We start from the raw sequence: 15086 nt of genomic DNA on the forward strand, positions 1-15086 counted from the left end.
AGAATACCATGCAGCTCTCCATCTACATAATTTAACAGCAGATTTCACCCCCAACCCCCATTTAAATCAACGCTCAAGACTCATTGCTATGTTATATTGTTTTTTAAAATTCTATTAATGGTTTTGATTCTACACTGTTACGTCTTGTTTATTTCCTTTCCTTTTTTTTCAATGTTATTGGACGTCATCGGACTGGATGCGTTGTAAACCTGTATGTGAAACTCGTTTTCAGAGTTTTGCTATCCAAATGAACTTGTGTGCCTACAAAAGTATCCTTGTCTGACAATAAGTGACCTGGGTGTGTTGGTATTTGTACTTAAACCCACCCTGTATACGTGTGCGTAGTTGTTTGCTTTTTATACACTGCATGATATTCTGTTTATGTTTCAGTATTATTCAATGCATTTATGTTTTTTTCATACAATACTTAAAAGTGGCCTCATAAGTTAACTTCATATGATAAACCGATAAGAAGTGAAACTTGTTGAGATGAAGAAGGTGAAGTATGCTCCTCTCTATGCAGGCTAAAGGTGCACCAAGGCGCGACGTGACTTGCAGTCTCAGAAACAACCAAAAAACAGCAAACCTTTTCAACGTGCATACTTTACCAACAGAACGACAACCCAGTCTTTCTGCCACTTTATTCTCTCACCAGAGGAACGACCGTTTCGTTTGCACACCACCCCCTTCCTCACCAACCCCCGCCGCTTTAAACGAAATCTTTCCTCTCAGTTCCTGGACTCAAGCGTATTTGTGAAGGCGCTGCAGTAACAGCGGACGCATCGCGGTGGCGTCTACTTTCTGCGCACTTTCGATGTGGCGAAACGCGGGTTGGCAAAAAGCAAGCTTTACTTCAGGGAAGAGCTTCTGCCTGGAAAGTTAAAAGAGAAAGCAGAAAACTAGATACTTGGGAGATATTAAGCGACCCGAATCGCATTGATCGGGTGCATCCGGCGCTGCCGCAATGGACGGACTGGGAAACAGCTTAGGTGAGTACACCAAACGAATGCATTGCACCGTACGGCTGCATGTTGTTTTCCTTTTTAACGAGCTCGAGTTACTTAATGCTAGCAGGCTCGGTGCCAGCTAAAACGTGTTCGCGATCGACTTCCCGGCTGTTAGGGTTACTGATTTGAGTGTCGCTTTTGAAGCTCTGGTTTGCCGGGTGTCGGGGAGCAGTGACATTTGAAAGGGGCAATACACAGTGGCACGCCGTTCCCAACTAAGGGCGCCAGCGAAGCGCTGGTTTTGTTTTGCCGCTCTGTGAAGGGCGCGGGGGCGAGCAGTCGCGCCTGTGTCCCGCTAACCTTTGGCCGCACTCTTCGCCTTGTCTTCTTTTCGACCCACATTTTGCAGCGGAAGATGAATCACCTGCTGTTGTAAACCGCGGACGGGCTTCGGTGCTGCGAGCGCGCACTGTTGTGTAAACGCGAGTGTTCGACTCACTTCGCGCATCGCATGAGTGCCCACGCATCTCTGCTGGCTCAGCCGTAATCTGTCAGTTCAGCTTTGCACTTTTCATTTGCAGGTGTTGGGATAACGCCTAACAAGCCTTTCTTTCTTTCTTTCTTTCTTTCTTTCTTTCAGAAAATGTCAATATTTTTCTGTGCAGGGGCACATCCCATATTTACAATTTCAGACTTAAGAAGTTCATTAGATTTTCATTAAATCTTGTAAAGATGGGACAACATGTTTATTGTGGGGAATGTTTTTGACTATTAATACTTTTGGGCGCAATATAAAATCAGATAGGTAAGGTTTGTTTTTTCTTTTTTTGGGGGAAGGGGGATTATTTCATTCATTCTGTTCCTAGCCTGCTGGAATATCACTTTCTATCCTGGCACCACTGGCTGCAAGCTGGGTGCCCATCCCGGACAGCACCCCAGGGTATTAATGCACACTTACGTTGGTCCAGTTTAGAGGTGCCAAGTAGATAGATAGATAAATAGATACTTTATTAATCCCAAGGGGAAATTCACATAATCCAGCAGCAGTATACTGATACAAAGAAACAATATTAAATTAAATAGTAATAAAAATGAAAAGAATAAAATTAATGTTAGCATTTACTCCCCCGGGTGGAATTGAAGAGTCGCATAGTGTGGGGGAGGAACGATCTCCTCAGTCTGTCAGTGGATCAGGACAGTAACAAAAGTCTGTCACTGAAGCTACTCCTCTGCCTGGAAATGACACTGTTCAGTGGATGCAGTGGATTCTTCATGATTGCCTGGAGTTTGCTCAGTGCCCGTCGCTCTGCCACAGATGTCAAACTGTCCAACTTTAATCCTACAATAGAGCCTGCCTTCTTAACAAGTTTGTCCAGGCGTGAGGCGTCTTTCATCTTTATGCTGCCACCCCAGCACACCACCGTAGAAGAGGGCACTCGCCACAACTGTCTGGTAGAACATCTGCAGCATCTTACTGCAGATGTTGAAGGATGCCAACCTTCTCAGAAAGTATAGTCTGCTCTGAGCTTTCTTACATAGAGCATCAGTATTGGCAGTCCAGTCCAATTTGTCATCCAGCTGCACTCCCAGATATTTATACGTCTGTACCCTCTGCACACAGTCACCTCTGATGATCACAGGATCCATGAGGGGCCTAGGCCACCTAAAATAAATAAAAGTTATAAATAAATAATAAAAATAAATATAAGTAAAAGGATAAGTTAATAGTTTTTTGAGCCAAAGTTATTTTTTCACAATCCTGATTTGTATAAATCAATCACTGGAAATTTGTGATCTTAAGTGAAGCATTTTATATAAATTTCAAAAATACTGTGGATGTTTTGTGCGGCAACGTGGCGCAAGGAGACCTGGGTTCGCTTCCCGTGTCTTCCATGTTCTCCCTGTGTCTGTGTGGGTTTCTTAAATACACACTGTGAATGTTTTGTTAAAAGGCAGAGATATTTAGAAAAAGTATGCCGGAAGAGCGACACAGCTGAGTTTTGTGTAACATTAAATTTAATATTATACACTTGTATTGCAGCGGTGGGCTGGCACCCTGCCTGGGGTTTGCTTCCTGCCTTACACCCTATGTTGGCTGGGATTGGCTCCAGCAGACCCCATGACCCTGTAGTTGGAATATAGTGGGTTGGATAATGGATGGATGGACACTTGTATTGTTTTTATTGTGTATTTTGTGCTTTATTGTTTTAATTCTAATCTATCAACTACTGTGTCTGTGCCTTCGCCCCCAGCCCTCGGCACCAGGACTGTTGAGTCAGTACACAAAACATTTGACTCTAACTACTCAGTTTATGTTACCACCAACTCCTCCTCAGACTTTTAAGTTTATGGTATGAAAGACTCCAACTTGTCTATTTGTGATTAGACTAATATATTTACTAAGTTGATAGAAAATGCACAACATACAAGACACAAGGCATTTTATCAGTGCCACCTCTAACCTGTTAAAAGTTTGGGTTTAAAGGTTCCAGTGATGCCATTGTGGCTTTTTTATATTATTTTTAAAATAATACTTACAGAATAAACAAATAGGCTATATTTTTTACCAAAAGGCTGTAAGAAAAAACAGTTTAATTGAATTCTTATATGTGAAATTGGATATTTTAACACATTATATTACAATTTACATTTAGTCTGACTCCAACTCCATAACCCTGCTTGGTGCTTCAGGTAGTCATTCCTGCTTTACAGGGAGCCAAGATCTGCATGAGTTTTGCATGTTCTCCCAAAGTGTTATGTGTTGATTGTTATTTGTACAAAGTGCAATGAAACTCTTACGTGCTCTTTTCACTATGCTGCCACTCAGTGTGAATCTTGAACTGTAGGCTATGTAAAATAACAATGAAGATTGTAACTGGTAAAAAGTAAGGAAATGTTTGGGGAAAAAAATTATATGATGTGAGCACACATGTCTATTATTGCAAGGCATGGCAGAACATAAATTTAGAAAAAAAAAAAATATAGAATTGCAGAGGGAAATCCGGGGTTACAAACAGAATATAACCTGGTGCTGGGGGCTTGTCATGTTGTCATAGCTCCACCTACAATGGAGGCTGTGAGCAGACAAGTGAAAAGGAAATGTATTCTTACCTAACAACAGCAGCAACATTTATTTATATAGCACATTTTCTTATAAAGAATGTGGCTCAGAGTGCTTTATAAGAGGTCAAAGAGAAACTTACAAGTAAAGAAAGAAACAAATAAGATTAGGTAAGAATAGTAATGAGTAATTTGCAAAGGAAAAAATGCAAATAAATAAATTAATACGATCATATCAAACATAGAAATATAATGAGTGGCATCCATATAAAGAATATCATATTGTAAGACTCTATAGATGAGTCTGATGAGAGATAAGATCAGATGGTTGGGAGGACAGAAAAAAACATAAACAAAACTCCAGTTAATAAGCTGAAAATAAAGCAAATCAGCAGGGGTTCAAGGCCAATAGACCACCCAACCCCCACTCATCATTATATCTAATGAAAATGTCTTTAAGTAATTCCTCATTGTTTCTAGGCTTGGTCCCAGATGATTCGCCATAGTAGGTCTCTTGGACATCAGGGGCACCTGCACAGTACTCAATAACATCAAAAATGAGTGTATTTATTAAGCTTTACACATTTTTTATTAACCTATGGACCTGTGTATCCATCACTCCCTTTTTAAGTTGCGTAGAGACAAGGCAATAATAAAATATATAAAAAACACTTTAGATTAGAATACAATTTTATGTGGCAAATTAATATATGCCATGATTGTGAAGAAATAAGATCTATTTGAAAAATACCAAGCTTTTCCTTTAGCTGAACATCATCTGGTAGGAAAACATACATAGATGTCGGGCAAACACAGGCTGGGGACTCCAGAGCAGTGAGGCAGGTAATTGTAACCACTAATTGTTTCTGCAGGAATGTTGCCAAATTAACTTGTAGAACATATTAAAAAAGGTAAATTAATCATCTCAGTTTACACATTATGAAATAACTCTGGCAACTTAAAAGTGGGTTGTTGGTTCACTTTCAGAATGGAACATTAAAACAAATTTAATAAGAACAGGCCATTCTGTCCAATAAAGCCTATATACTGTATTCCATTCCCCAAATTTTTAAAACATACAGTAACTAGCCGTGTGCGCCCAACTACGTTGCACGTGTTAATGTTGTCTGTGAAGGGCTCCCTGTTTAAATGTGGCTGCCAGTCGTAAACTGGGCCCTTCGTTGCACATCATTATGATTTTTTATATGGGAAACAAAATTACAAAAGAAAACCTTTGGATATTGATTCGATAGGAACGGCCTACTCAGAATCTCTGTCTGAATCGTCATTATGTGGTGGTGTAGGAGCATTTTTGCTTCTGTCCGTTCACAGTCCGTCTCATTTTCACGACGCTTCCTTTCTCCAATCTCGCAGGTTGCTTTGTGGCAATCCAAAGAGTAAGGCAATATACACGGAGCAATGGTTATAAAAGGGGGACACATAGGTATCCAGGCTCTTTAAAGCATAAATAGGGATCACTTCACTGACATGTGAGCAAGCCACGGTACAACTGTGAGACGCGCAGCACTCGCCGGCTACCACATAACAATAATAATTTCCAGAACGTGCTGTTACGTTGTCATTCATTTTACCCACTGTCTTTCTTTCATTCATATGTTACGTAGGCACGTACCTTTTATCTTCGGTAATCTCATTCTCTAACCAGGCCTCAGGAGCTAACCAGCGTAACACTGTCCACCACCCCTTTTGTTATTCCGGCACATTGTTGACATCCGTGAGTAACAACAATGTACTAAACTGGAAGGTGGTCTACACATGCGTGGAATTCGCAGACAAACAAAGATTAAGATCTAAATGAAGCTGTCTTTAGTTAATTTAAAGCACAACAATTTGTTAAGTTTGAATGTATGTGTTTTGAGGTGTGACTGGCGTACTACAGTCTTCAGTAGTATAAGCCTGGAGGAGATTCTTAATGCAATGCCTATGTTTTAGCTGTCTCTCTACTGCCATCTAGTGCTTCTTCTTCTAATTCATTCGCGGACAAACAAAGATCAAGATCCAAATGAAGATTTATATATAGAGAAACAGAGTTGAATTTTGAAGGACTACAGAGTCATCTGCAAACCACACTATTTGCTATCTTACTTCATGTGTCCATGGTGCTCTGTGTAAAGAATAAACCTTCTAACGTTAGTGTGAAATCTACCATTAACATGTTTCAATCTATGTTCCAGTGTGCTTGTTGAAGAATTTATTTAAAAGTAACAACTGAGATCCACTGTTTTAACTCCCTTCGTAATTTTAAGCACTTCTGTCACAAATTAAACTAGTGACACACTACAAGACTTTTGAGTCTAAAAGCATGTCAACCTTTATGACTGCATTTGCCAAATGTACAGTAATTACCTTGAGGATGTCAGATTACATGATTTCGAACTGCGGGGAATGACGAATTTCGTAACTAATGAGAGAAAAGTTTCAAATTTCCAAAGTTTCACAAAATGACCACATTTTAAGAAATAATCAACATGCAGAAAGACAGGGCTGGTGGCTGTATAAATGTTTTCCAGGTATGAGTTCAACAACTGTCTTGGCCCATATTTTTGTCTCCCCATGTTGTGATACGACAATCTTGAGACACTGGGCAAATGAGCCTGTTTCTGTTTGCATTATCCAAACCACCAGTTTTTCTTGCGGCTGCATTTAATGCATTGTACTTCCAGCTGAGGACTCATAGGTGGATTCTCACACTCAAAGTCTACCTGTAGGACATCAGACAAAATCAAACCTTTTAGATTTTGTTGTGTTGAATCAGATACACTATGATAGAGTTGCTAAGGATGTCACATTTTACAACTGACGGTCACAGTTGACTCCCTGGGATTTTATAAATGAAGGCAACATTTTATAAATTGCTGGAAAGGTCATTTTATCTCTGCTTGCTTAAGCTGAAAATGGTCAGCCCCTTAAATTCTTCTTAATCGCTCATATTTCATGGTTCGGCAATCTGTCATTTTACTCTTCTCCTTACTTTTTCTACCACTGCTATGTCTTTTTTGTAATATAGAGGCCAAAACTGCATATAGTTTGATAATGAAGCCTCACAAGTGCATGACATAGCTGAAGCAGAACCTCCCTTCACTTGTACTCCACTCATTGGGCCATGTAACCTAATGTTCTATTGTCCTTCTTACTGGCTTCTCTATACTGCATGGATTTGAACAGTGATGAGTCCACAGTGATTCCTAAGTACCTTTCATAAGCTTTACTTTCAAGTTTCAAACCTCCTGTTGTGAATTCAGATTTAATATAATAATATCCTGTTTATTTACATTGTCTGAAGGTCAGTTCCATTTACATGCACGCTCCAGCTTAAGGTAATGAACAGTGCTCCGGAAGGTGTCTTTTGATAGAAATAGAACCACACCCAGCTCACAACAAAGCGCAAATCAATCAAGTGTGAAAATGCCCTCACAAATCAGATACTATACTTCATAAATTATTTTGGTTTTCCTCTCATATCCCAAAGACGCACAGGATAGTTAGACTTTTGACTTTAAATTGGCCTTGTTTGGGTGTATGAACATTTTTTATGATCTGTAATAGACTTTATCCTGGCCAGAAGTGACTCCTCCCTTGCGCCAGATGAAAAATGGGATATGTTCCAGCACCCCCCCACTTAATTAAAGAAATTGATGAAAATAATTTTAGACTGCTTTTGTTGTACTCTGAATAGTTAAATGCCATAAAGGAGGAAGTAAAACCTGGTAAACCAGAGGCTGAATTTCTGAAAATAGTCTTGTTACCTTGTCATTCAAACTACCGTATATACTCGAGTATAAGCCGACCCGAATATAAGCCAAGGTACCTAATTTTACCTAGAAAAACTGGAAAAACTTATTGACTCGAGTATAAGCCTAGGGTGGGAAATGCAGCAGCTACTGGTAAGTTTCAATAATCAAAATAACTACCAATAAAATTAACGTACATTATTTGAGGCATTAGCTCATTAATTGAGCACACAGTCTGGAATGAGTCTCACAGAGGCTGCATGGCACCACACAGAGCCCGCAGCAGTTTTTCTACCGCCCACAGACCAAACCAGGTGAAGTGGAACCTCAGGTCATGACCGTAATTCATTCCAAAACTCAGGTCATAACCCGATTTGGTCGTGACCTGAAGTAATTTACTCCATAGGATTGCATGTAAATACAATTAATCCGTAGCAATAGTGCTACGAACCGCTCGCTAAAAACACTTTTTTTTTAAGGAAAAGGAAAAAAATGAACATTTGAAAAATCCGTAATTTAATAAACCACCAAGAAAAGTAACATTGCAACAAAACAGAAGTGAAGTGGAGGTTAAAATCCAATAGAAAAAAGTCTTCATTAAATACAACAAGATTAAAACAATGCTCGAATCTGTCTCTTTAAAAACAAGCCTGGTGCATTTTTTAACTGCCTTCTCTACTTGCCAGCTCTCTCTCGCTTGCTCGTTTGTGTGTGTCTCTCTTGTGCGCGCGTGTGTTTGTCTCTCTCGCGTGTGTGTGCCTGTCTTGTGCCCTTGTGTGTCTCTCTCTCGCATGCGTGTGTGTCTCTCTCTCTCACGTGTGTCTCTCGCGTGCGTGTGTGTGTGCGTGCGTGTGTGTCTCTGTGTGTCTCTCACACATGTGTATCTCTGTCTCGCGTGTGTGTGTCTCTCACGTGTGTCTGTGTGTGTCGCTCTCTCGCTTGCTGCACAGGGAATGTACAGGGAGAGACTGAACACATGAAGGTTGGCGGGGGCAGCGGGACCTAACTTGAATATAAGCCGAGGGTGACGTTTTTCAGCACATTTTGGGTGCTAAAAAACTCTGTTTATATTCGAGTATATATGGTAGTTATCAGGTAACACGTGTTGGTGCATATGTGCTGTGACCAGTAGAGGGCATATCTACACCCCCCCCCAAACCCTGAACACAACCTCACAGATACAGTTGTGGGTTTCAAATATTGACCAAAGTACCTTTAACAAGTTTCTTCTGTTCAAAACACAACACAGCACAGTAAAGCAATCTCTTGCTTTTTCTCTTTCCTCGACTCCCCCCAGCAGAGTGTTGTCCAACTCCTCTCCCGACTCTGACTCGCTGACTCAAGATTAAGTGACTCCTTTTATCTATGATTCGGGAGCACTTCTGGTCCTAGGGCATAGCCTGCTGGAAGCACTTCTGGGTCAAACTGAAGTCCCTGAAAGTAGGAATTGTGAATCCTGGCAGCTCCTACTGGCGGTGACCCCCACAGAACCCAAAAGGGCTTCCCTGTGGGACTACAGATCCCTGCATGCATTCCCTGTGGGAGTCATTTGGGAATCCTGACCCAGGGATGCTGTCTTCTAGCGTACTGAGAGAGAAAATATTCACCTGTTATCACCCCTCCAGGTACTTCCATTGCACTGGCCTCCTATTCAATCCTAGCAGGGATGCCAGACTGTGTGTGCCGTCCATTACAGTGCATATTTTTACACTACAAAAGTTGACTTATATTAGAGGGGAGAGTATAGCTATTATTTCTAGAGCCTATCTTGAATATAATTTTACTAGCTAACCTGCGGCGTAACATACGCCGCATAATCAGGCCGTTTTTTAAATGATTTTTAAGCACAGGGAGAAAATTAACATTTGAAAAATCGGTAATGTAATAAATTAGCAAGAAATGCAACATTGTAACAATGCACGGAATGAACCAACACACAATCGTCCGTGACTGAAAACTGGCGGACCAATCTTGTTGATGTGAGCGAAGGTAATGTAGACGCGCGCCTTCTGTTCTGACATATGCGTCGACGATGTATTGCTGGAAGAGTTTGACACTGGAATGCAAGACACTAAATGAAGATCTCATGGCAAGCCTGAAAGCATAAAATTGGAGCTGTGTGACTCGCGTTCTTTTCGCGGTTCGCTTTTACTCATCATGGGTTAATTGTATGTGCCAGCCTGGATCTCCGAAAGGGAATAGCAGTGGAAAAACCATGGGGTCACAGTTCATATGGAGAACAGAGATACGCTTGCAAGCATCTCCCTTTGGATATATGCAAATGTTGCGTTGTGCAGGAGGTTCCCCGTCTTCACCTACAAAGCAGCAACATCAGTTTGACAGGACAGGGCGTTATACCTTCTCATATCCAGACCTGGATTTTCCATGAACACCATTCGTACAGCAGTAACAGAGTAAACGTGAGTGATAATGTCATGCATTTGCATGTAAGACTTTGCGAAGGGATTAACCTGGCGTATCATGTTGTCTAGTTGAAGCAACAAAATGTCGCTGCAAGCGCTATTACATTCCTTTTGCAAACGTTGACTGGTAGCCTCAGCAGAATCTAAGATATATAGATGACCGTATTGTGGTGACGTGGCAGGATTGTAATATAAAGGAGAGACCTGGTGATAAATTTGACTGTGGATTCTGAAAGCATACGGTCCTTGTCCAGATGGTTGAGCGATGTGTGCGCACATTGACGCGAAAGCTAAAGCAGAGTTGTATTCCCTGATATGATCACAGTAATTTCGGGACAGCAGGTTCTTGCCAGTCAAGAGGTCTTCAAATAAAAGAGGGGGCTTGGATAGTGGTGGCAAAGACACTTTGCCGGCATGACAACACCTAGTGTAATTTCCAGATTTGTTGACCTCTGCTGGCTAATGAAGAGCATTGCAAGAAGCACATAGTGCGGTAGGTAGGCCAATGTTCTTGGACGTGAATGGCGGTATCTTCTTGAAAAGCTGCAGAAAAGTGAATACGATGTTTGTGCATGAACGATTTAGTGCTGTGTTGACAGTGAAGGGAAATGGAATGAGTTGTGTCGAAGCATTGCTGGCAATGTTCACATTGCATAATTCGTTCAGTGGAGTGTGTTTTTAAATGCATGTTGAGAAATCTCTGCACTTTGAACGTTTTTGAACAAATCGTGCATTCAAAGATCTTTTTGGAATGCTTTCATTCAGCGGAGCGGGTGTATAAATGTGCTTTGAGATATTTCTGGCATGTGAAGGTTTTGGAGCAGTGTTGATACTGAAAAGAATTCATCAGGGAATGTGTTTTGAGATGGTTAGTAAGGTATCTGCGTGCGTGAAAGTGTTTGTCGCAAATTTTGCATACAAATGTTTGCGTTGAATGGATCTGCAAATGGTTGTGGAGATCCATCTCACCTGTGAAGTCCTCGTTACAAAATGTGCAATTGAAGGTGAGAGTGGAATGAGTTCGTAAGTGTTTTTTGAGAGCGCGAGTTGTCTCGAAGCATTGTTGGCAATGTTCACATTGCATCATTCAGTTAGTGTTGTGTTTTTTCAAATGTGCGTTCAGATATCTGTGCACTCTGAAGCTTTTGGAACAAAAGGTGCATTGAAAGTCCTGTTTGGAATGCGTGTGTTCAGAGGAACAACAACAACATTTATTTATATAGCACATTTTCATACAAATAGTAGCTCAAAGTGCTTAGTGTTAGGAGGGTGTCTTTAAATGTTTTTCAGGAAGAGGAGAGTGGGCAGGTGACGTCACATTAGTGTGGCGAGCAAGTGGGTGTGAACGCTGTGTACTCATACCGACAGAGTCAAAAGATGTCACCAGAAGGTAATCACATGGTTATTTGAGAGGCATGAGAACCTCGTAATGCCCATGATTCAAAGGAACGCTAAAGAGCAGGGATATGAAGAGATGCTGGGCCGGATTGTAAACTCGAGGAGAGGCATGAGGACGTTCTTGAAAGTAAATGCTGATAGTAGCTGGAAGGATTTGGGACATTGCCACAATTTCAGCCTCACCATAGACTCCGAACGTATTCATGTAATCAGCGTATTGTTGAGCAGTCTGTATAACAATGCCTCTGTGACTAAGAACAACGGACACCACGTCACCGAAGTTATCCCAATGTTTCCAAACAAAGCTAACAGCCATGTTACGAAGTTTGAGAGCAACAGTTTCGTCAATGACATTTCTCCAAAAAAACCCGACTGACAGAAACAAAGTTACCTGAAGCAGGAATTTCTATAACATTGAAAGAAGTGTTGTTTCCATAAAATACATTTGAAACGGTAGCCATGGAGGGCAAAAGAATAGTCAACGTGGCGCAGAGCTGGGTTTGGACCGCTGCACAGACCAAAGAGAGTGATTATGTGTTTGATGAGCTGTTTGATTTGGCGGGCAGTGATCTGAGGGGTGTTCCTGAGCACGTGGGAGGAGGGGTAGAGTTTCTGGGCGGGGCTTCGTTGTTCCTTTCACATGATTTTTCATGGTGGATGCGGTCGGTTGTCGAAACCGAAAAGAAGAATGAAAAGTCAACGTGGCTTAGACGTGCATGTGGACTTCTAGCACAGACGAAAGGGGCTAACTGGGTCGTCGGTGAGTTTTTGCGTCCGGGCACATGGGCAGGCAGTGTGAATGCCTAGAGAGCAAGGGTAGAAGCGGGCGGTGAAAAGGAGTGTTAGTGGGCAGGGAAAGCGTCTTCCGTATTTCTGCAGGAGCATCTAAGAAGACGCATATTTGTCGCGGATGCGAATTGCTGTATGTAGCATGTAAAACATTTTTGCATGGTGCACGCGGTCGTGCGTCGTAACCGAAAACTCGGTTTTTAAAGACTGCTTACTTCATTGTGTTTTAACCTCAGTTGTAAAGGATTGTTTTAAAGATCCCATGGGATACCCCTCGCAAACCGTTTTACACGCTGCATATGGCGATTTACCTCCGTGAGAAACATGCCTCTATGAACAGTCAACGTGCAGGTGCATGTGGCCTCTACGACAGACGAATATAAATGACTCCGTTTCTTCTGTGTCGTCGCGTCCAAGTTGGTGGGCGTGGCTCTGTGAGTTATCGTCGTATCCAATGGTCTTGGAGTTGGTGGGCGTGGCTCCTTCCTGCGTGCACCATAGGTGTCTTACTTGTCGGCAGCTCAGTGAATCCACGCCCCTTCCGGCGTGCTTTCCATGGTTGTCTTGCCTTAGTGAATTATATATATAGATTTTTAATATGATTCTGAAAAACAGGTCAACATCTTTAAAGTACATTTTTTGCTGTAATACCAAAAAAAGAAAAACACAGTGAAGGATGTAATAGTAAATGTGAATGAACACAAAATTACACTTGCATTTCATCTTTAATCAGGAATAAAAACTGCATCCTATCCTAAGGAAAAGACAAGATGTGTAGACAAGAAGTGAAGCTGTCAGACTGAATAGTAATAGAAAACTACAGTTTGAAATGACAAAGCTGTGAACCCTCTGTCGAACACCAATCTACATAGTTTAACACTTCATTATTGTCATTTTAAAATATCTCTAAATGTTAATTTGGCTTGCGATAGGCCGTTTTTTTCCACTGTTGCAGTATTTAATGTAAGCATATGTTTACTTTCACTTTAATTAAAACAGATTTAACATTGTCATTACACAGCTTTACACATTTCTCAATCCACTGTTTCACTTACTTCCTGTCAGAGTCTGAGTCTGGATTTGTATTCCATGTTTGTGTTTAACCTGTGGTCCAGTGCTATCCCAAAAATGTTTTAAAGGGATTGATTCCATGCGAGTCTTATAGCTCTTTCTGTCCAATGACTTGTATATTGAGGCTTAAAGGCTATAACATCCGGAACATGCAGACAACTCCACAAGAGAGAGATTAATATGTGAATGAGTTTCTAGTCTAAATCTGTAAAATGCAGGGAGGTGGAATGTTTCTTTGATGAGTTGGAATGCACAAGGAGGAATATGGCCATCTATAGCCACAAGCTCTATCTGTATTCATAAACATTTCAATTACTGCACAAGCTTACTTGTGTGTGTTGTCATTGTGTTCTGTGGCTTGATGCTCATTTCATTGTGGTTTCACAATGTTCCTGTGTGCTAAATGCTTATCTCTAATTTTTAACACTAGCAAAATACCCGCGCTTCGCAGAGGCGAAGTACTGCATTAAAATTTTTATTAAGAAGAAAATTTAACCATTTTAAACTGAGGGAAAATATGCCAATAATTATTTGTTAAGGATCTCTTTGTATACCATGTTGTCAGTTCGGCCCTCCGGTTGTAACATGACCAAGCTGTGCGCTGAGCTTACTCTTGAGCATGCAACTTACAGTTGGCCATGTGAACAGTAATCTTGTCTCAAATCTCACAGCTTGGATTGCTACTGTCATAATTGGTTTGAGTTTCATGGTTTGTTTCAATTACAACAGTATTTGCAGGATTTGTTGTGTTGAAGTAACATTCGGCATCTGTCAAGCGTTGTAAGCACACAACCGGTTTCATCGATAAAATCACATCCAGCTTTTGAGAGTTTAAACATTCATAAACATCAAAGTGTCCACTACTGAAATTGTCACCTGTGAATCTAAGATGTTTAAGAGGCATTGGCAGTTGTCGAAAGGTGTAAAATATTTGGCCATTTCGGTATACTTGAAAGCAACAACCGAACAATTCAGCGGCAGCCATCAACTCACATGCAGAACCATAGGCGAAGGGCTTAAGCATTTCACTCTTATAGTGCTCCTGTGTAGTATAAGCATCTCCTGTACCGTCATCAGTCCACACCTTGAACCTGTCCCAGTCATTCAATACATAAGACACAATGTTCCTCCGGATATCAAGAGTGAGCCTGATATGGCCGTACAATATGTAACAAAGAGAATGGAAAAGGTAGGTGCCATCTCCGGGCATGGAAACCACTCGGTAAGTGACAGTTCTTTGATCGATGGTGATCACCTCGATAGACATGGTAATAGTGTTTGGAATGATAAAGGAAATGGGTACCTGAGCAATGTAAAGTAAATCTAAAATACCTATACAATAACTATAATTGTAATAAACAAACAATAAAACAGCGGAGAAGCCGTGGATTAAACAGAAAGGCTGTAGTTATCAGTAGGGAGACGTGAATCCCATGGTGAAGCAAGGAAGGGAATGTAGAGACCGGAGCGACGGACGGTCTTATATAGGCAGGCAGCCAATAATGTGGGAGACGTTGGGATGGGGGACCCAATGCCACCTCACATGGTGACCGAGCTGCAGGCTATGGACGGATATATATGCGTAAGTAGGATTCAGTTAGCGTTGGGAACCCGTGTACCAAATTTCTTGAAGATGGGCCCATAAG

The 15086-nt window shown here is 41.2% G+C and overlaps 1 protein-coding gene across 3 annotated transcripts in view; it reads left to right on the forward strand.

The window, feature by feature from the left end:
* Positions 1-735: 735 nt before the first annotated feature.
* Positions 736-15086, forward strand: part of eml3 (EMAP like 3) — a 265243-nt gene continuing 250892 nt past the window's right edge. For all 3 annotated transcript variants that reach the window (XM_039769278.1, XM_039769279.1, XM_039769280.1), the window contains exon 1: positions 736-989. In XM_039769278.1, coding sequence (XP_039625212.1) covers positions 965-989 — 25 coding nt within the window. In that variant the 5' untranslated portion in view covers positions 736-964. The remainder of the gene's footprint in view (positions 990-15086) is intronic.

Source organism: Polypterus senegalus, chromosome 11 (assembly GCF_016835505.1).
Source record: "Polypterus senegalus isolate Bchr_013 chromosome 11, ASM1683550v1, whole genome shotgun sequence".
NCBI lineage: Eukaryota > Metazoa > Chordata > Cladistia > Polypteriformes > Polypteridae > Polypterus > Polypterus senegalus.